Raw genomic sequence first — 15,761 nt, 5'->3', positions numbered from 1 at the left:
CTACCCTGGAGACCAGTATCAGAAATGGGGCAGGCTCAAACACAGAAAATGTGTGTTAGTCGGTCAGTCGTGTCTGACTCTCTGCAACCCCATGAACTGTAGCCTGCCAGGCTCCTCTGTCCATGGGATTTCCCAGGCAAGAATACTGGAGTGGGTTGCCATTTCCTTCTCCAGGAATAGAACCTAGGTCTCCTGCATTGTAGGCAGATTCTTTACCGTCTGAGGTATCAGCCTGCTGCTGCTGCTAAGTCGCTTCAGTCGTGTCTGACTCTGTGAGACCCCATAGATGGCAGCCCACCTGGCTCCTCTGTCCCTGGGATTCTCCAGGCAAGAATACTGGAGTGGGTTGCCATTTCCTTCTCCAATGCACGCATACATGCTAAGTCACTTCAGTCATGTCCGACTCTGTGCAACCCCACGGACAGCAGCCCACCAGGCTCCTCTGTCCATGGGATTCTCTAGGCAAGAGTACTGGAGTGGGTTGCCATTGCCTTCTCCAAGCTACCAGGGAATTCCCTCAAATACAGAAAGGAAAGACAATTTGTTGCATCTCTGTGTGCAGCTTGGAATGAGAAGTTGTAGTCTCGATCCAAAGATGACTAATGTGTGCCTAAAAGGTGATCTATAAACACAGAGCCCCGAGCTCTATTAATATTCAATGATAAATGATGTTGCTTTCAAATCAAATTCATACAAATGGAGGTTTCAGCTGTGTGCCAGCATCGCAGGAACATTAGGTTGGGGGCCATGCCTAGTACATCCATGAATCACCTATACACCTTCTTCAAGGCTGGAGACATGGTGGCTACTGTCTAAATACATATTGACTGAATGGGGCCACTACAAGAAAAATTACTAAAGGGAGCTACAATTAGGAGAATGTCAATGAGTGCACTTCGTACGTCACCTTTTAAAGCTTCAGAGAGATATCTGGGTACAAATGGAATTTGTTTATTATTAATAACTCTCCACTTGTTTACTGAAAATGACCCACGCCCTCCCAATAACACTAAGCCAAATGACTTTATGGGTTAACTTTGTTTTATAAAGGGCTCAACGAATCATTATTTCTCAGCCTTTCCAATATTCTAGAGTGTGGAGAAAGGAAAAGGCATGTACATTCTCTTTACAAAAACAGTATAACTCTAATAACCTTACCTGACAAAAATGGCACATACACGAAAAGAAGCTCAACAAAACTTTTCATTATGATTAAAGTGACAGTGTTAAATAAGATATTAGCAAACAGAATGCAGTGATACACAACGACCAAATAGGAAATGTAAGAGTGAATTAATATTTAAAAGTCTATCAGTATAATTTACCAGGTTGAAGAAAATGAACCATATGATCATCTCCATAAATGCAGAAAGAGCTTTTGAGGGGGAAAAAAATCATCAAAATTTACATGGTGAGATGCTAGAAACAGTAGATCTAAAGTACTGACCCGTGCAAAAATGACATTAGGAGCCTAATAATTTCAAGGAGGAAATAACATAAGAAAACTAAATATACCAAAAGGGAAGCAATATTAGTATTATGGACAGAAGATACAATTATATATGTAGAAAAGACAAAGAATTGAATTTTTAGATAAACTATTAGAAATAATAAGAGAAATTGGTAACTGTGTGGTGGCAAATAAAAGTACAAAATTCAAAGTATCTTTATTAAGTATAAGTAATAACTTAATAAAAATTAAGTTAGCAAATATAATGGCAGAAAAGGGCCTTTTAGGATACCAACAAAAATTAGGTAAAATACTTTGGAATAAATTTAATAAGAACTGTAAAGATGATTTTAAAGTTTAACTGAGAACCTCAAAAGGAGATTTTAACAAATGCAAAATTAAATCTTATTTGATATCTCTTATGCATAGAGTCTAAAAAATTGTACAAAACAGAATTAGAATTATAGATGTAGAAAATAATCATGGTTACCAGGGGTGAAAGTGAGGGGAGAGATAAACTGGGAATTTGAGATTGACATGTATGTACTACTATATGCAGATAACTAATAAGGACCTACTATATAGCATGGGGGTACTTTTGCCTAGAAAATCCCATGGACGGAGGAGCCCAGTAGGCTGCAGTCCGTGGGGTTGCTAGAGTCAGACACGACTGAGTGACTTCACCTTCACTTTTCACTTTCATGCACTGGAGAAGGAAATGGCAACCCACTCCAGTGTTCTTGCCTGGAGAATCCCAGGGAAGGGGGAGCCTGATGGGCTGCCATCTATGGGGTCGCACAGAGTCGGACACAGCTGAAGCGACTTAGCAGCAGCAGCAGCAGCATATAGCATGGGGAGCTCTACTCCATACTCTGTAATGACCTATATGGAAGCAGAATCTTAAAAGAGTGGGTATATGTATATGTATAACTCATCTACTTTGTTGTACCACAGAAAGCAACACAACATTGTAAATCAACTATAGTCCAATACAAATTTTTTAAAAATAAATAGACTAAATAAAGATGTAGTCCTCTTCAAGTTAATCTTTGAATTCATGCAACCCAAATTTGAAGGTTAACAAGAGTTTTTGGACCTAAAGATACATTAATATGTATCTGGAAAAGTAAGTGTGCAAGAATGGATTGAGAGTTCTTGAAAAGTAGAAGAATACAGATTTTTAATACACAGATTTTTAAGAAGTATTATAAAACTATTAATTGAAACAGTTTGGCATTGTCTCGGTTATTGATAGCAAATAATTGTCAGATACATGGAAGAAAAGTGCAGAGAAGTAAACTCAAATGCATAGGAAATATCTAAAAAATGTGGCATGTCAAGTCAGAGGAAGGACGAAGGAGTAATCATAGATCAACCGTCAAACTGCCGTTCAAAAAGAAGTAAAACTGGACTCCCAGTCTACTGTTTACAAATTCCAGATGAATCCAAACATTAACACAAAATCACAAAAGTGGCAGAAGAAAACATGAGTTTACGGTGAGAGAAGGCTTTCATTTTTATAGTGTCAAATGTACCCATAATCGAGAGTCTGTGATTAATTTGAATTAAAGCAAAAGTAAGAAATACTGCAGGCTGAAGAAAGAAGTTGTACCATAAACAAAACAAAAAGGCAAAGGACAACTGAGAAAATACTAAATAAGTGAGAATGACTAAGTTCTCAGCTTCTGGAAGAGGCCATGCAAATCACTAGGAAGGAAGAGCAAGTGGTCTGACCAAGCAGGGTGTGTTCCAGGAAGGATGCGTTAAACAGTCAATTGGTATGCGGGAAGAGGCATGCCCTCACCAGCAATGAAAGACATACAGACCGAAGCAAAGGTGAAGAGCCTTTTTCTACCCATCAGACTGATGAAACTTTCTTTAAAATTTAATTTAATTTTTTAATTTTCAAAGTACAGTCGATTTACAATGTTGTGCCAATCTCTGTTGTACAGCAAAGTGACTCCATTATACACATATAGACATTCTTTTCATATTCTTTTCCATTACTGTTTATCCCAAGGAAATATATCCAATCTTCCAGTGAAACTGTTAAACTTAATTAAAACAGATGCTGGCAACATGGGGGAAAACACATTTGTAGGCACAAAGGAGGATGTATAGATTCTTGGGAACTTTTTGGAAGGTAATTTGGCAAAATTTATTAAAATTGAAGACTCTCATTAACTCTGGAAACTTGGACAATACAGATTCTCATACCTTACAAATATACTTGTAGAAATATATGAAGGGGGTGTGTGTGTGTGTGTGTAAAAACACATATACTAGGAAATGTACTGAAGCAGAGCTCTACGCAGCAAAAGACTGAAAGCTGAAACAATAGGGGACTGATGGAGAAAGACTGCAAAAATCCTCAGTCTACAGTCATTAACAAGAATAAAAAAGGAGCCCAATGTGCTGATGTGGAAAGATATCTGAGATACATTATTAAGAGAGAAAAAAAAAGCAAGGTACAGAAGAATGTACATAAAATGGTCTCATTTGAGAAAAAGAATATCAAATGTGCATATGCATATATATGTATATGCTGATGTGTAAAAAATGCCTCTGGATAGAAACATAAGGCGATGTTCCTGGGCTAGTCAACAGAGCTTTCTGCAACATGATGATGCCCTGTAAATCTGTCCAGAATGGTAGCTGCTAGGCTCACGTGATTATCGAGCACTTGAAATGTGGCTTGCGTGACTCAGAAATTCAATTTTGAATTCTAGTTTATTTTGATTAATTTAAATATATATAGCCACACGTGGCTAGAAGCTTCCAATCTGGATAGCACAGACATGGACAATGGATAGTTTGGATGAAAAGGATTATGAAGAGAAGGGGAGATATTTTTTCAGTTTTTGTCTTTCTATACTGTTGGAATTTTGTGCATGTACTATATGTATTACTTTTTTATAGTTTAAAGCAGATTTTAGTTATCGTCAACTTCTTATCTGTGTAAAGTTTTCTCTACCCAGCAATCTAAGTGCTCTTCAATGGGCATTTCCTACACAAAATCTCCAAAACTTTTGCTTTATTTATTTCTCCCAGTTTTATTGAGATATAATTGACATATAGCGTTGAATACGTTTCAGGTGTACAGCATAATCATTTGACTTACATACCTTATGAAATGACTGCTACAATAAATTTAGTGAACACCCATCATCCCGTATGAATACAAAATAAAAGAAAAAGTTTCTCCTTGCGATGAATACTCTTAGGATTTACTCTCTTACCAACTTTCATATGTAACATACCGCAACATTAATTATATTATCATGTTGTACATTACACCCCTAGTATTTATCTTTTTAAAATGGAAGGTTGTACTGTTGAGTACCTTCATCCAATTCTTACGCATATTTTAAAAGTTACTGACCCCTAAGGTCCCAGGGTCAATAGTCAGAGGAGAGGATTCAGAAGTGAACCAAGGGTGGTGCCTGTCCTCAAGAGCCCAGGCTTTCATAGGGCCGGAGAAAACACATGCAAGAAAACCACTGCAAGGAGGAGGTTGAGCTGACAAACTCCCCAGTGAGTGAGGTCCCGGGGAAGAAAGGGGCAGGACCACAGCCGACAGTGGGGGCGCGAGGAGGGGCTGTGAGAACAGCCTTCACCCGGAAGGGGATGCGTGAGCCAGCCTATGCGATGAAAAGGTGCATGCTAGACCACAGCAGAGAAAAAAGCATTCAGGGCAGAAGAAACAGCTGTTTGGAGGAGTGGACGCAGGATAGGACAGAGTGCGTCCAGCATTCCATGAGTAATTTAGGTTGGTGTGAGGGGTGTGCAGTGAGAAAGGAGAGGAGGCTGAAGAGATGAGAAAGAGGTTCTGAGGACCAGGGACAGTAGACTTAGGAGTTTAGATTTCACCCTGAGGGCCAGGGGAAGCCCCAGAAGAGCTTTAAGCAGCAGGGAAAGGTGGTCACAAAATGACTCTCAGAAGAGACAAACACTGGCTAGAGCTTGGAATGTCAAAATCAAAGACAAGCTGGAAAATGAGGGATGCAGTTGAAATATATACATGACTTATTTTTGTCCTACCTATAAAGATAATAAAGGTATTTATGGATTTAAAATTGCATCGTGTACATTTTACTTTGCCCGTGAACAATCACCTTTGATCCATTAAGAGTTATGCAGTACCAAGGGAAAAGAAAATTCAAAAGAATTCATTTTGCCCACTTTCTGTGACTATCTTGTATTTTATCAAGTCCCTTAGGACCTTGAGAGGTCTTGTTTTTACCTTTACTAATTTTTCTAGGGCTTCAAATCTCCAGGAGACAGCTAGGATAAGAAACTGAATATTCAACAAATCTAATATGTCATGGTAGGGTGACAGGGGCGTAATTCCCATTTTCAGACCAATAAATATAGTGATAAATCCTGGGCCAAGTTTTCCTCAGCCTCAGCACTATTGATATTTTAGGTAGGGTAATGCTTCATTGTGGGGAGCTGTCCTGTTCGTCATAGGATATTTAACAGCATCTCTGGCCTTCCTTAACCCACTGGATTGGAGACCAGTAGCACAGATACATTCAAACACACATACAGACTGGTGACGACCAAAAATGTCTCCTGGGGAGCAAAGTCACCCCTGATGGAAAGCGCTGCCTTAGAACATCTCAGACAGAAGCGCTCTTGGGGACCCTCCCACTCAACTCCCTCATTCCACAGATGAGCAAACTGAAGCTTAGAGACTAAGACTAGAAACCAGGTTTCCTTACTCAGGTTAGAATATTTTTTAGAGATCAGATATCTTTTTTCTTAGCCTCAGAGAAATGCAATTGTTTTTAAAGTGTTGGAGGAATTCTAAATATCAGTTTCACATGGATGGGCCTAAAGATTATCATACTAAGTGAAGTCAGACACAGAAAGACAAATATATGATATCACTTATATATGGAATCTTAAAAACACACACACACACAACAGAAATAACTTATTTACAAAGCAGACTCACAGACTCAGAGAAGGAACTTAATGGTTACCAGTAGGGAAGGAGTGGGGCTAGGGCTAGACTGGAAGTGAGGGATTGACATGTACACACTGCTGTATTTAAAATAAGGTAACTGACAAGGATCTACAATAATAGGTCCTTGCTGGTTGTCCATTTCTTTTTTTTTTTTCTTTTATAACTGAGATTTTATTGGTTGTTTTGAGGATCACTACACAGACATTTCAATTTGTACACAATTCTTCACATATGTACCAGAAATCTAAAATATCATGTAGTTGTGATTCATAACAGTTATTCCAGTGACTTCCAGCTTAAAATTTGGAGCAAACTTTCCTTAACAGGATATCAAGTACCAATATCTTCAAATATTGATATGTTGTTACATCATAAGTCCCACTGATTCACAATTTAATATCATGTACACGACATACCCAAACTGTCAATCGTTCACAGCACGTTAACCAAGTTACTAGGAAAACTGGACTACCACGACCAAAGATGTTATAGTATAGTGCACAAAATTCTGACCAGGAGAGCCAAGATCAAAAAGTGGTTTGCTGTAGGAAATAATTCTACCAAACGATATGGGAAGAGAAGTAATTTCAAGTGTTCAAGACATTAAATGCACAACTGACTCCAAACTGCCATTTAGTATGCTTTTGTGTTACAGGATATAAAAGCTACCCCCCATCTACGGAATGTTAAGCTGACACCCAAGACAATCAAAGCCTCCCGTATCCAATATCCCACTATTTTCTGGTTGTACCAAAAATAAACAACCAGCAAATGATTTCACCTCTTAAAAAAAAGCATTTACACTTAAAAAATGGGATGAGGTGGGATTCCCTCCTTTTTAAAAATGTTTCTAGAGCTACTAAAAAACTTGCATTTACAAAATAGTTGATAAAAATATTCCTCTGGATTGTACAAGAAGGGAAACAGGGACCACTGACAGGACTCGGTATGTGGTTATTAATCAGACTTGGCTTCTTTCTCTTCTGCTTCATCAGAGGCTGGGCTCTCCTCGTTTTTATTCTCTCCATTTTCTGCAGGTAAGTCTTCTTTAGTCTCCTGGTTGGCCACTTCCGCCTGTTTTCCCTTTGCTCTTTTCCCTTTTGTTTGCACTTTTTTGTCTGAAGATTTATCCTTTCCCGCCGCCTTTTTTGGCTTCGTTTCCACTTTTGCAGGAGCCGGTTTAGCTGACAACCTCGCCGACCTCCTCTTGGGCTCCTCCTTCGCCGCCCCCTCGGCGGAGCTGACCTTCCTCTTGGGCATCGTGGCGACGGGGCGGGCGAGAGCCGGGTGCCTGAGGGCCGCGGAGCACCGAGAGCCTTCACGAAGCTTAGTAGCCTGACCGCTGCCGCTCCTCCCGCCGCCCGAGCTCTGTCCATTTCGAATACAGCAGTGTGTACATGACCTTCCCAAACTCCCTAACTACCCCTTCCCCCCAGCAACCGTAAGCTCATTCTCTAAGTCTGGGAGTTTCTTTCTGTTTTTGTAAGTAAGTTCATTTCTGTCATTTCTTTTCAGATAAAAGAATTTGAAAAGGAATAGATACATCACTTTGCTGTACACCTGAAACTAAAACAATACTGTTAATCAACTATGCTCCAAAGTAAAAGAAAAAAATAAAGCAAATTTAGTTTCATCTAGCTGAATCTTCATTTGTTTTTCCTCTCTCCTCTCTTTTCAACTCTCTCTCCTTGATATAAATTATTCAGCCTAGAATTTCTATTTACTTGTTTTCCTAGATACAAATGCTAACAAAATTAATAATAATAAAAAAGATTATGAAAACATCCATACTTCTCTAATTCAATATTTTTCTTTTTTCATTTGTTAGCAGTGAAGAGGTGAAGGGGAAGATGTCCAATATATATATTCAAGTGTCTGTGTGCCAGGCACTTTGCCTGGCACACCCTAAACACGGTTATTACAACAACCCTCAGAAGTAGGCATTGGCAAGCTTACTCATATTCCTAAAGAGGAAACTGAGGCTCAGGCAAGTAAGGTGACATGCTCACACAGCTAGTGAGTTCTCAAACTGGCATTTGAACTCAAGTCTGTCAGACTGTATAGTGAAACTGAGCTCAGGTTGTAGAGACTTAGAATGGGTTCACGATTACTGCCCAAGAGAGACCTGAATCCCTTCAGAGAAACAAACTCCCCCGCAATTGTTCGGATCACAGAGCTGAGGAGCTTGCCAGCATCTCCAGGAGGAAGCCAGGCCTCTGAGGCAGTTGCTATGACGACTAGTTTTCTTATAATTATAGAACACGGTGGTGACACGACAAAGCTGCCCAGACAATCACTTTGTTAGGACCTGTCTTCCTCTGACAGTTCCAGGAGCTTAAATATCATAATTTTTTTAAGTCCCATTTAAAATAATCATGCATTGCAGCAGCAGAGGCCCAGGGAGTGAGAAAGTCAAGGAGATTAACCCTCCTACTGTGTGAGAGGACCAGGAGGCAAGCCACACGGCAAGCCATGAGGAAAACAGCACTTCTCCCTTGGGAAGTGTTTGCTTCTCTTTTTCCTTTTGGATCAATGCTTTTAGGATTTGGCCAAACAGCGTATTTAAAGAGAAGAAAAAAAGAGAGCCAAAGAAAAATTGGCCTAATGCTTGGCAAATAACAGGGATAGGCAGCAAAATTTTAGCATTCTAGTAAACTGCTTTTCAGTTTAGTTTAATTTAGCCAATTCCCCATATGTGTAGGGTTTCCTGATTTGGAAGCTGATACAGACAAAAGGGCACACACACAAACATATATGCACATCACAGACAAACATACCCCTCTGAGCCAGAAAGCCTGACTGTACCTTATTAGCTGTGTGACGTTGAGCGTCTTAACTAACCTATCTGATCCTCAGTTTCCTTACCTGTACGTCAGAAACAATGCCTACTTCATGAGTTAAAGATAAAATGGAAAATGACTAGCAAACTACACAGCACATAATAAGAGCTCAATGAAATCAATTAAGTAAAAATAATAAATTTTTAAATCTTGTTTCACTTTCCATGAACATCTATCTTCCTTTTATTATCCCAGCAGGGGACGTGAGAAAACTTTATGAAGCCCTTCACTACTTTCAGCAATCCAACCAGGTATCACGGGAACTCTAGGTGAAGTCAATGTGCCATCTCAGGGGAGTGATGGGTGCAGGAAAGGCTGGGAGTCTGGGACTCCAGATGAGAAAGTGACTTGGGGAATCAAGGGTAAGTTTCAGAAGGAGGTGAGACCTGGTCTGAGTCACAAGGCAGAAAATGTAGGCAGTCGAGCCAGAGGAAACCGCATGGGCAAAGACCAGGAGAGGTGAAAGGAGAGGTGGTTTTGTAGAACTGAGAGAGGCCTGAAGCACTGAGAACAGGGAATGGCAGAGGGACGAGCAGCAGGGGCCACCTCTGGGGAGCCTGCAGTGCCAGCTAAAAGCTCACACTGTTGACCACAGGATGTGGGGGCCGCCGGGGATTTCTCAAGCAAGATCTGACGGTTGTCCTAACCACACAAAGGTGGAAAGGCAAAGGTGGGATGGAACTGGAAGGCCAAAAGCTGGCCTGGTGGAAAGGGTGGGAGAGGAGAAAGAGCTGAGCCACGGTGTTGAGACAGAGGGCCTAGTGAGATGCAGCCGGCTGTGGCTCCCCACTGAGGCCCGCCCTAGGTGGGAGCATTCCATCCACTGCGTGACCAACTTCCCAGAAATGAAACAGGAGGAGATTCACATTTCTAAAGCTTCTGTGGGGCTTATGTTGTCTCATTTTGTCCTCAGGCCAGGCCTATGGTGCAGACAGCATTGTCTTATTTTACAGCTTGGGAAATGCAGGTTCAGAGACATGAAATGACTCGCTGTCGTTCGTATAAACCCACAGTGCCAAACCTCCAACCCACGGAATTCCCCTTTTCTGTACTGCTCTTCACACAAGCGTGCTGGTTAACTGCCCTGGGCTCGGAAAGGAGGGTGATGCATGATTTAGTGTTTGCTCATTGCCATGGTATAAATATTCCCCCAAAGCTTGGTTACATACTTCTAACAGTTTAACAACTGGTGTGCAGACTTTAAATCGGCCAACTCCCTCAGGAGTCCCACAGGAAATAAGAATATTCACTAAATTCTAGGAGTCTTCTATACCAAACTTACTAACAAGTAATTTGCTTTACTACAGCATTTATGTGCCAGTGTTTGAATCAATGAGAATGACAACCTGGCAATAACAGCAGCCCAGGCATGAGGCTCTGGAGTGGAGCTGTCACCGAGTCATCCAGGGCTTGCACGAGCCTCACACCCTGCGCACATTCCGCCTGAGACAGCACCACAGACGTTTTCTCTCCCAGGGAAATGTTTTGTTAAAAAAAAAAAATAAGCCACATTCGCTTTTCAATTCTCAGTAATATATGTTTCTCAAGGTTACTCCAATAGTGCAATTTCATGAGGCCAAGAGAAAGCACCCAGCCATAAACATAGGCTTGCGTCTTTGTTCTGATTTTCAATAAAGCCCTAGCCAGAAGTGCAATAATAAACATCAAATATTCTTGCAGCCTTTTTTTTCCCACCAAGCACTCACATGCAAATTCTCTTCATGCCAGATAATGACTCTGCTCCTAACCCAGCAGGCAGTGTTTTTAATAACTTACCTAAAGTGTTTCTCAAAATTAAAAAAAATAAGAGAGCAATAAAAACCAAGACAACAGATAATAAAGTAAAATCGCTTATCTCCATTTGCTGCTGTCAGCAAATATTAGAATCCCGTCAATGGAAGGCAGCCCCTGGGATTTTGATAAAAACTGGAAGAAGCAAATGGCAAAGCTATAAAAGAGGTCTCACCTCCCGGGGAATGTGATATCAGGAAGAGGACATCTATGAGAATGTGTCATCAGCAAGAAGCTTAGAAGCAAAGATATGGCCCCAATTTTAAATAAGTATATTGAAAATGAGTCAGCCAGAGCTCTGGTGTTTATCAGCATGGAGTTCTTCCATCAACCATGGGGATATTTTGTTTGTTTATTCATTTACCTGCTCATTTATTAAAGATATCATTTGGTGCCTAGGGTGGCCAAGCATTCACTAGGCTTTTGGGGTGTAAAGATGAAGATAGTGGGAGACACAGCAGGTAAAGTTGATGCCAACACTGTGTCTCTGGAAGGTTATACAGCAGGTGTGGGAATCCCGAGGGGGAGGGACAGACTGCACACGGGTGGGCAGGCAAGCCTTCACAGGCAGGGCCATTTGAGTTGGGTGCTGAGGGGTGAGAAGGGAGTTTGCCCAATGGTGGAGGCAGGTAAGGCAGTTTGGTTGGAAGAGACAGCATGAACAAAGATGGGGAGGCATACGACGTACGTTACGAGGAAAGGACCAGGACTTAGGGCAGGTGAGGGCACCTGTGGGAGGAGGCAAATGAGCAGGGCACCTGTGGAAGCCGTGGGATGGTTAGAAGGGCAGCAAATGCATCATGCATGTATGCATTAGGAAGAGTCTTCCTTTGGGGAGCGAGGAGAATGGGCAGGAGGGGGCTGAGAAAGGAGGCAGAGGGAGCTGGAAGGAGGCTGGGCCAGCAGATGATGAGTGGGACAGAGACCAGAGCAGAAAGCGTGGTGACCAGAGACTTGCAGGCGGGAGAGGGGTCTGGACTCTGCCAACTGTTAGACATGGCCACCCTCCTGGGGAGACTGGTTCTGGCATTCCACCGTGTAGTATTGGGGGGAAGGTGAGAAGAGTTGTGGCCTGAGACAGAGTGCCAACATCCCCAACCTTTGGCCAGAAGCGGAAGAGAAGAAGGAAAGAGGTGACTGGCAGCTCGGTGGGCTCAGCAGCAGCCCCTGGCTGTGATTCTCTGGTAGCCGGGCCCCCCTTCCCCTGGCGGCAGCTTCCCTCACCCCTTACACTCAGCCAAGGCCCTTGCTTCAGGCCTGTAAGTACAGCCTGGCTCCACAGCCTCCTGGGCATGGAACTCGGGAAAATGCCCAGCCTCTGTGAGCCTGTTTGCCTCACCTGCAACCAGGGTGACAACCTCACCAGCGGGCTATCTTACATAGTGCCAACCACAGGTCAGGCCGAAAGCAGAGCACAAGCCTCAGACGCTGAGTGGACCGACAAATGGATGGAACGCTAAGTCAGTATCCTGTAATATGAGTCCCGAGGCTTCAGCTGGGTATCTGTTTCTTTTTGTTTTATTGGTGTGCTGTCGCCGCTTGTTTTTAGCAATAGGCCACAGACACCAACCCTTTAAAAACTGCTAGCTTCTCACTTCTAATTCTCCCCACCACTTTTATGCTAATGTGCCCATCTGCCTGACAGGAATGATGAGGCCTGGCCCCTTTGCACTGATGCGTCCCTTGCATTCCGCATTCTCCCCACTGACTGTGCTCGGGGTCTGGTCTACAGGCACCCTCAGGATCTTTCCCCACATACCTGGACACCCTCCAGTCTGAGTGTGCCCAGGTCATAGCCACCAGGGGCAGGTTTTCTGTATCCTGACTCAGGATGTATTATCAGGGATGGACGCTGAGGCAGTCCCAAGACTGGGTGGGGCTCAAGCTGTAACACACCCGACACTCACTCTATACTATACCCCCTTCCGAGAACTGAGAACACACGAGTGGGCCACTGCCACCCTACCCTCCAGGGACCAGAGGCTGAAGGTACCAGAATAGCGCAGCACAGTAGTACGCATGACCCCCTTATGACCTGCAGAGCTCAGACCAGTCATCAGACTCGGAAGATCAGGGGAGGCATCTCAGAGGAGGTGCCCCTACAAGGACACAGACAAGAAGTTGGTTGGCATCTTCTTGTCTAAACCACACGTTTGCAAGCTCCTCCAGAGCAAGGCTTCGGTCTTGCCCGTCTGCGGGTCTCCCAGCAACACATCTAGTGCAGCCCAGTGCAAATTTGATAAAGACAAAAACAAAAGGGGAGAAAGGGCAGAAAGGGAGGAAGTCAGGCAAGCCACAGCTGGGCAGGGTGTCATTGAGGTATAGCAGAGAAAATGGGTTATGGAGCCATAGTTCTGGGTTCTTATTTGTCCTTAAATGTCCTTGCTGCATGGCCTTGCCAGACACTTCACTTCTTTGAGCATCAGTTTCCTCAACCATAAAATGGAGGTAATAATAAGAGTGGTGATAATATAATAATAAAAGTGGTACTGATAATAATAAGAGTAGTAGTACATAAGGTTGTCGTCAACCTGAAAAGTGGATATAAAGGCATTTTTAACAAGTACTAGGATTATTCATGTTATAACTGATGTGTTGAGAAGTAGCTTACCAAAAAATACTGCCTGCATTCCCCAAGAGGCAAAGAGATGACTCCTGAGGTCACTGTAGACAGCCAGAGGCAGCCCATGGGTTCTGACATTGAATTGGCTACTCTTAGAACAGTTCCTCCCAGAGAAGGCAATGGCAACCCACTCCAGTACTCTTGCCTGGCAAATCCCATGGACGGAGGAGCCTGGTAGGCTGCAGTCCATGGGGTTGCTGGGAGTCGGAAACGACTGAGCGACTTCACTTTCACTTTGCACTTTCGTGCATTGGAGGAGGAAATGGCAACCGACTCCAGTGTTCTTGCCTGGAGAATCCCAGGGACGGGGGAGCCTGGTGGGCTGCCGTCTCTGGTGTCGCACAGAGTCAGACACGACTGAAGCGACTTAGCAGCAGCAGCAGCAGCAGCAGCAGCAGAACAGTTCCTCCAGGTTTATCCAGTCACTTTCCCAGGAGGAAAAGCCAGGAAAGGGAGGACCAGGTCTGTCTCAACCAATTGTCAAAATCCAGCTAATTAGGCAGAAAACTTAAGAACCCAGGATGAAGGAAAGGGATCAGAACAGGAAGAGAATAAAATGATCATTCACTGAGAACTCGAGTGCTCCAAGAACTTACAGTTCGGGCTATCTCAAGACTGTGTCTCAGTTAATGGATGAGGAATCAAGAGCTCAGAGAGGTGAAGAGAATTCCCAAGGTCATGAAGCTAAGAGGTGACAGGGACATGACCTGAGTTGCCGGTGAATCTGGTCCCAAAGTACAGGTGTTCCCTAGAATACCTCTCCTCACGTTAGCACAGCTTCCAAATGCAAGACTCAAGTTTCTTCTCTCAGGTGAGCCTGGGGACAGACAGCTCCTTTCCCAGCAAAATCAGCTTCAGAAGAAACTCCAGCTCTCCGGACTAAGAAAGAAGGCGGGGCTTCTCTCTACATGCTCCCATCTTCTCAAAGAAGCCTGATGAACATTCTCGCAAGTCTGTGACCCTTGGCAATGACTGTAAGAGCCTTCATGTTTAAAAAAAAAAAAATTCCAGGCGATTCTTTCAATCTTTCTCCATTCATCTCTCCCTCCCTGCTCTCTCCTCTCATTCTCTCTCAAGGTACAATTGTTATGAGCTGATCACCCCAGGTCAGATTTGAGCTGTGAAGTCACAAGCTGTTCCACTTCCTCGAAGGTACTGGGACTAAGGGTCAGATGCATCTTTGTCATCCCCATGGTTACTTCTGCCGTGGGTGATATCCTGGAGGGGGCGCCTGGCCATTGTTTATCAGCCTTATACTCTCTGAAATGAACTGGGAATTTTCTGACTTCAAGCTCCAGTTCCCTAGCCTCAATTTCCATCCTGAGCTCCAGACCAGTTACATCCAAGGGTGGCCAGACTGCCTCCTCCCCCACTCACCTCTCCCATGGTACCCGCACACCCTCAACTCAATGTGCTCCCCACTGTCCAGTCCCCCATCTCCCATCCAGTCAGCCAAGCCAAGCACCCAGAAGCTCCTGATGGAGCCTCTGATTCTCCAACCAGGAACAAGTCCTGCAAGTTCACCTCCGTAACAGCCCACCTGGATGCCTGAGTGCCCCTGCAGCTGACGCTCAGACCCTCAGACTCCTCTCAGTCACCACCAGCCTCCTCCTTAGACTGCAGCATCAACCATCACCCCAGTAGAAACATCCTCCATGTGGCCCAGGGGAAGCTCTCGTTAAGGAAGTGAAAAGCTGGTCAAATGGATGCTTGCAGCTTTACAAAAGCAAACAAATTTGCTCCATTCCTTCCATTTTGTTCCAAGTGGCAGGGCCCTCCACCCACACCACTGCTGACAAAGGTCTGACCCCAAATCCCAGCACCCCTTTTTTTCCCACCCCCAGGACCAAATGAGTCCAGTTGTGGGGGGCTGGGGGGCGGGCTTCCACAGGCCCTGATCCCTGATGAACTACTCATTTTTTCTTGGCTGACTCACTTCTGTTCTAACCCAGAGTTACCTATGGCAGGCCGCGTGGATGAACAGACAGTCCCGGCCACTTGCTAGTGGGGGAGCAGGTTGCAATGCTGCTCTGAGCTAAAGTTCCTCTTGAAAAAAAAAAAAGGGACTATATCAGCCTCTCAGGG

The 15,761-nt window shown here is 43.6% G+C and overlaps 2 protein-coding genes across 2 annotated transcripts in view; both read right to left on the bottom strand.

Annotated features, from left to right (window-relative positions):
• Positions 1 to 15,761, bottom strand: part of NSG2 (neuronal vesicle trafficking associated 2) — a 71,125-nt gene that overhangs the window by 32,240 nt on the left and 23,124 nt on the right. The gene's annotated exons all lie outside the window — the stretch shown is intronic.
• LOC102276571 (non-histone chromosomal protein HMG-14) lies at positions 6,564 to 7,771 on the bottom strand. Its single transcript, XM_005899782.3, has one exon. It carries the CDS (start codon positions 7,680 to 7,682, stop codon positions 7,380 to 7,382), a length of 303 nt encoding a protein of 100 aa, XP_005899844.1. The 5' UTR covers positions 7,683 to 7,771; the 3' UTR covers positions 6,564 to 7,379.

Source organism: Bos mutus, chromosome 20 (assembly GCF_027580195.1).
Source record: "Bos mutus isolate GX-2022 chromosome 20, NWIPB_WYAK_1.1, whole genome shotgun sequence".
NCBI lineage: Eukaryota > Metazoa > Chordata > Mammalia > Artiodactyla > Bovidae > Bos > Bos mutus.
This window is presented reverse-complemented; position numbering and strand designations above follow the sequence as displayed.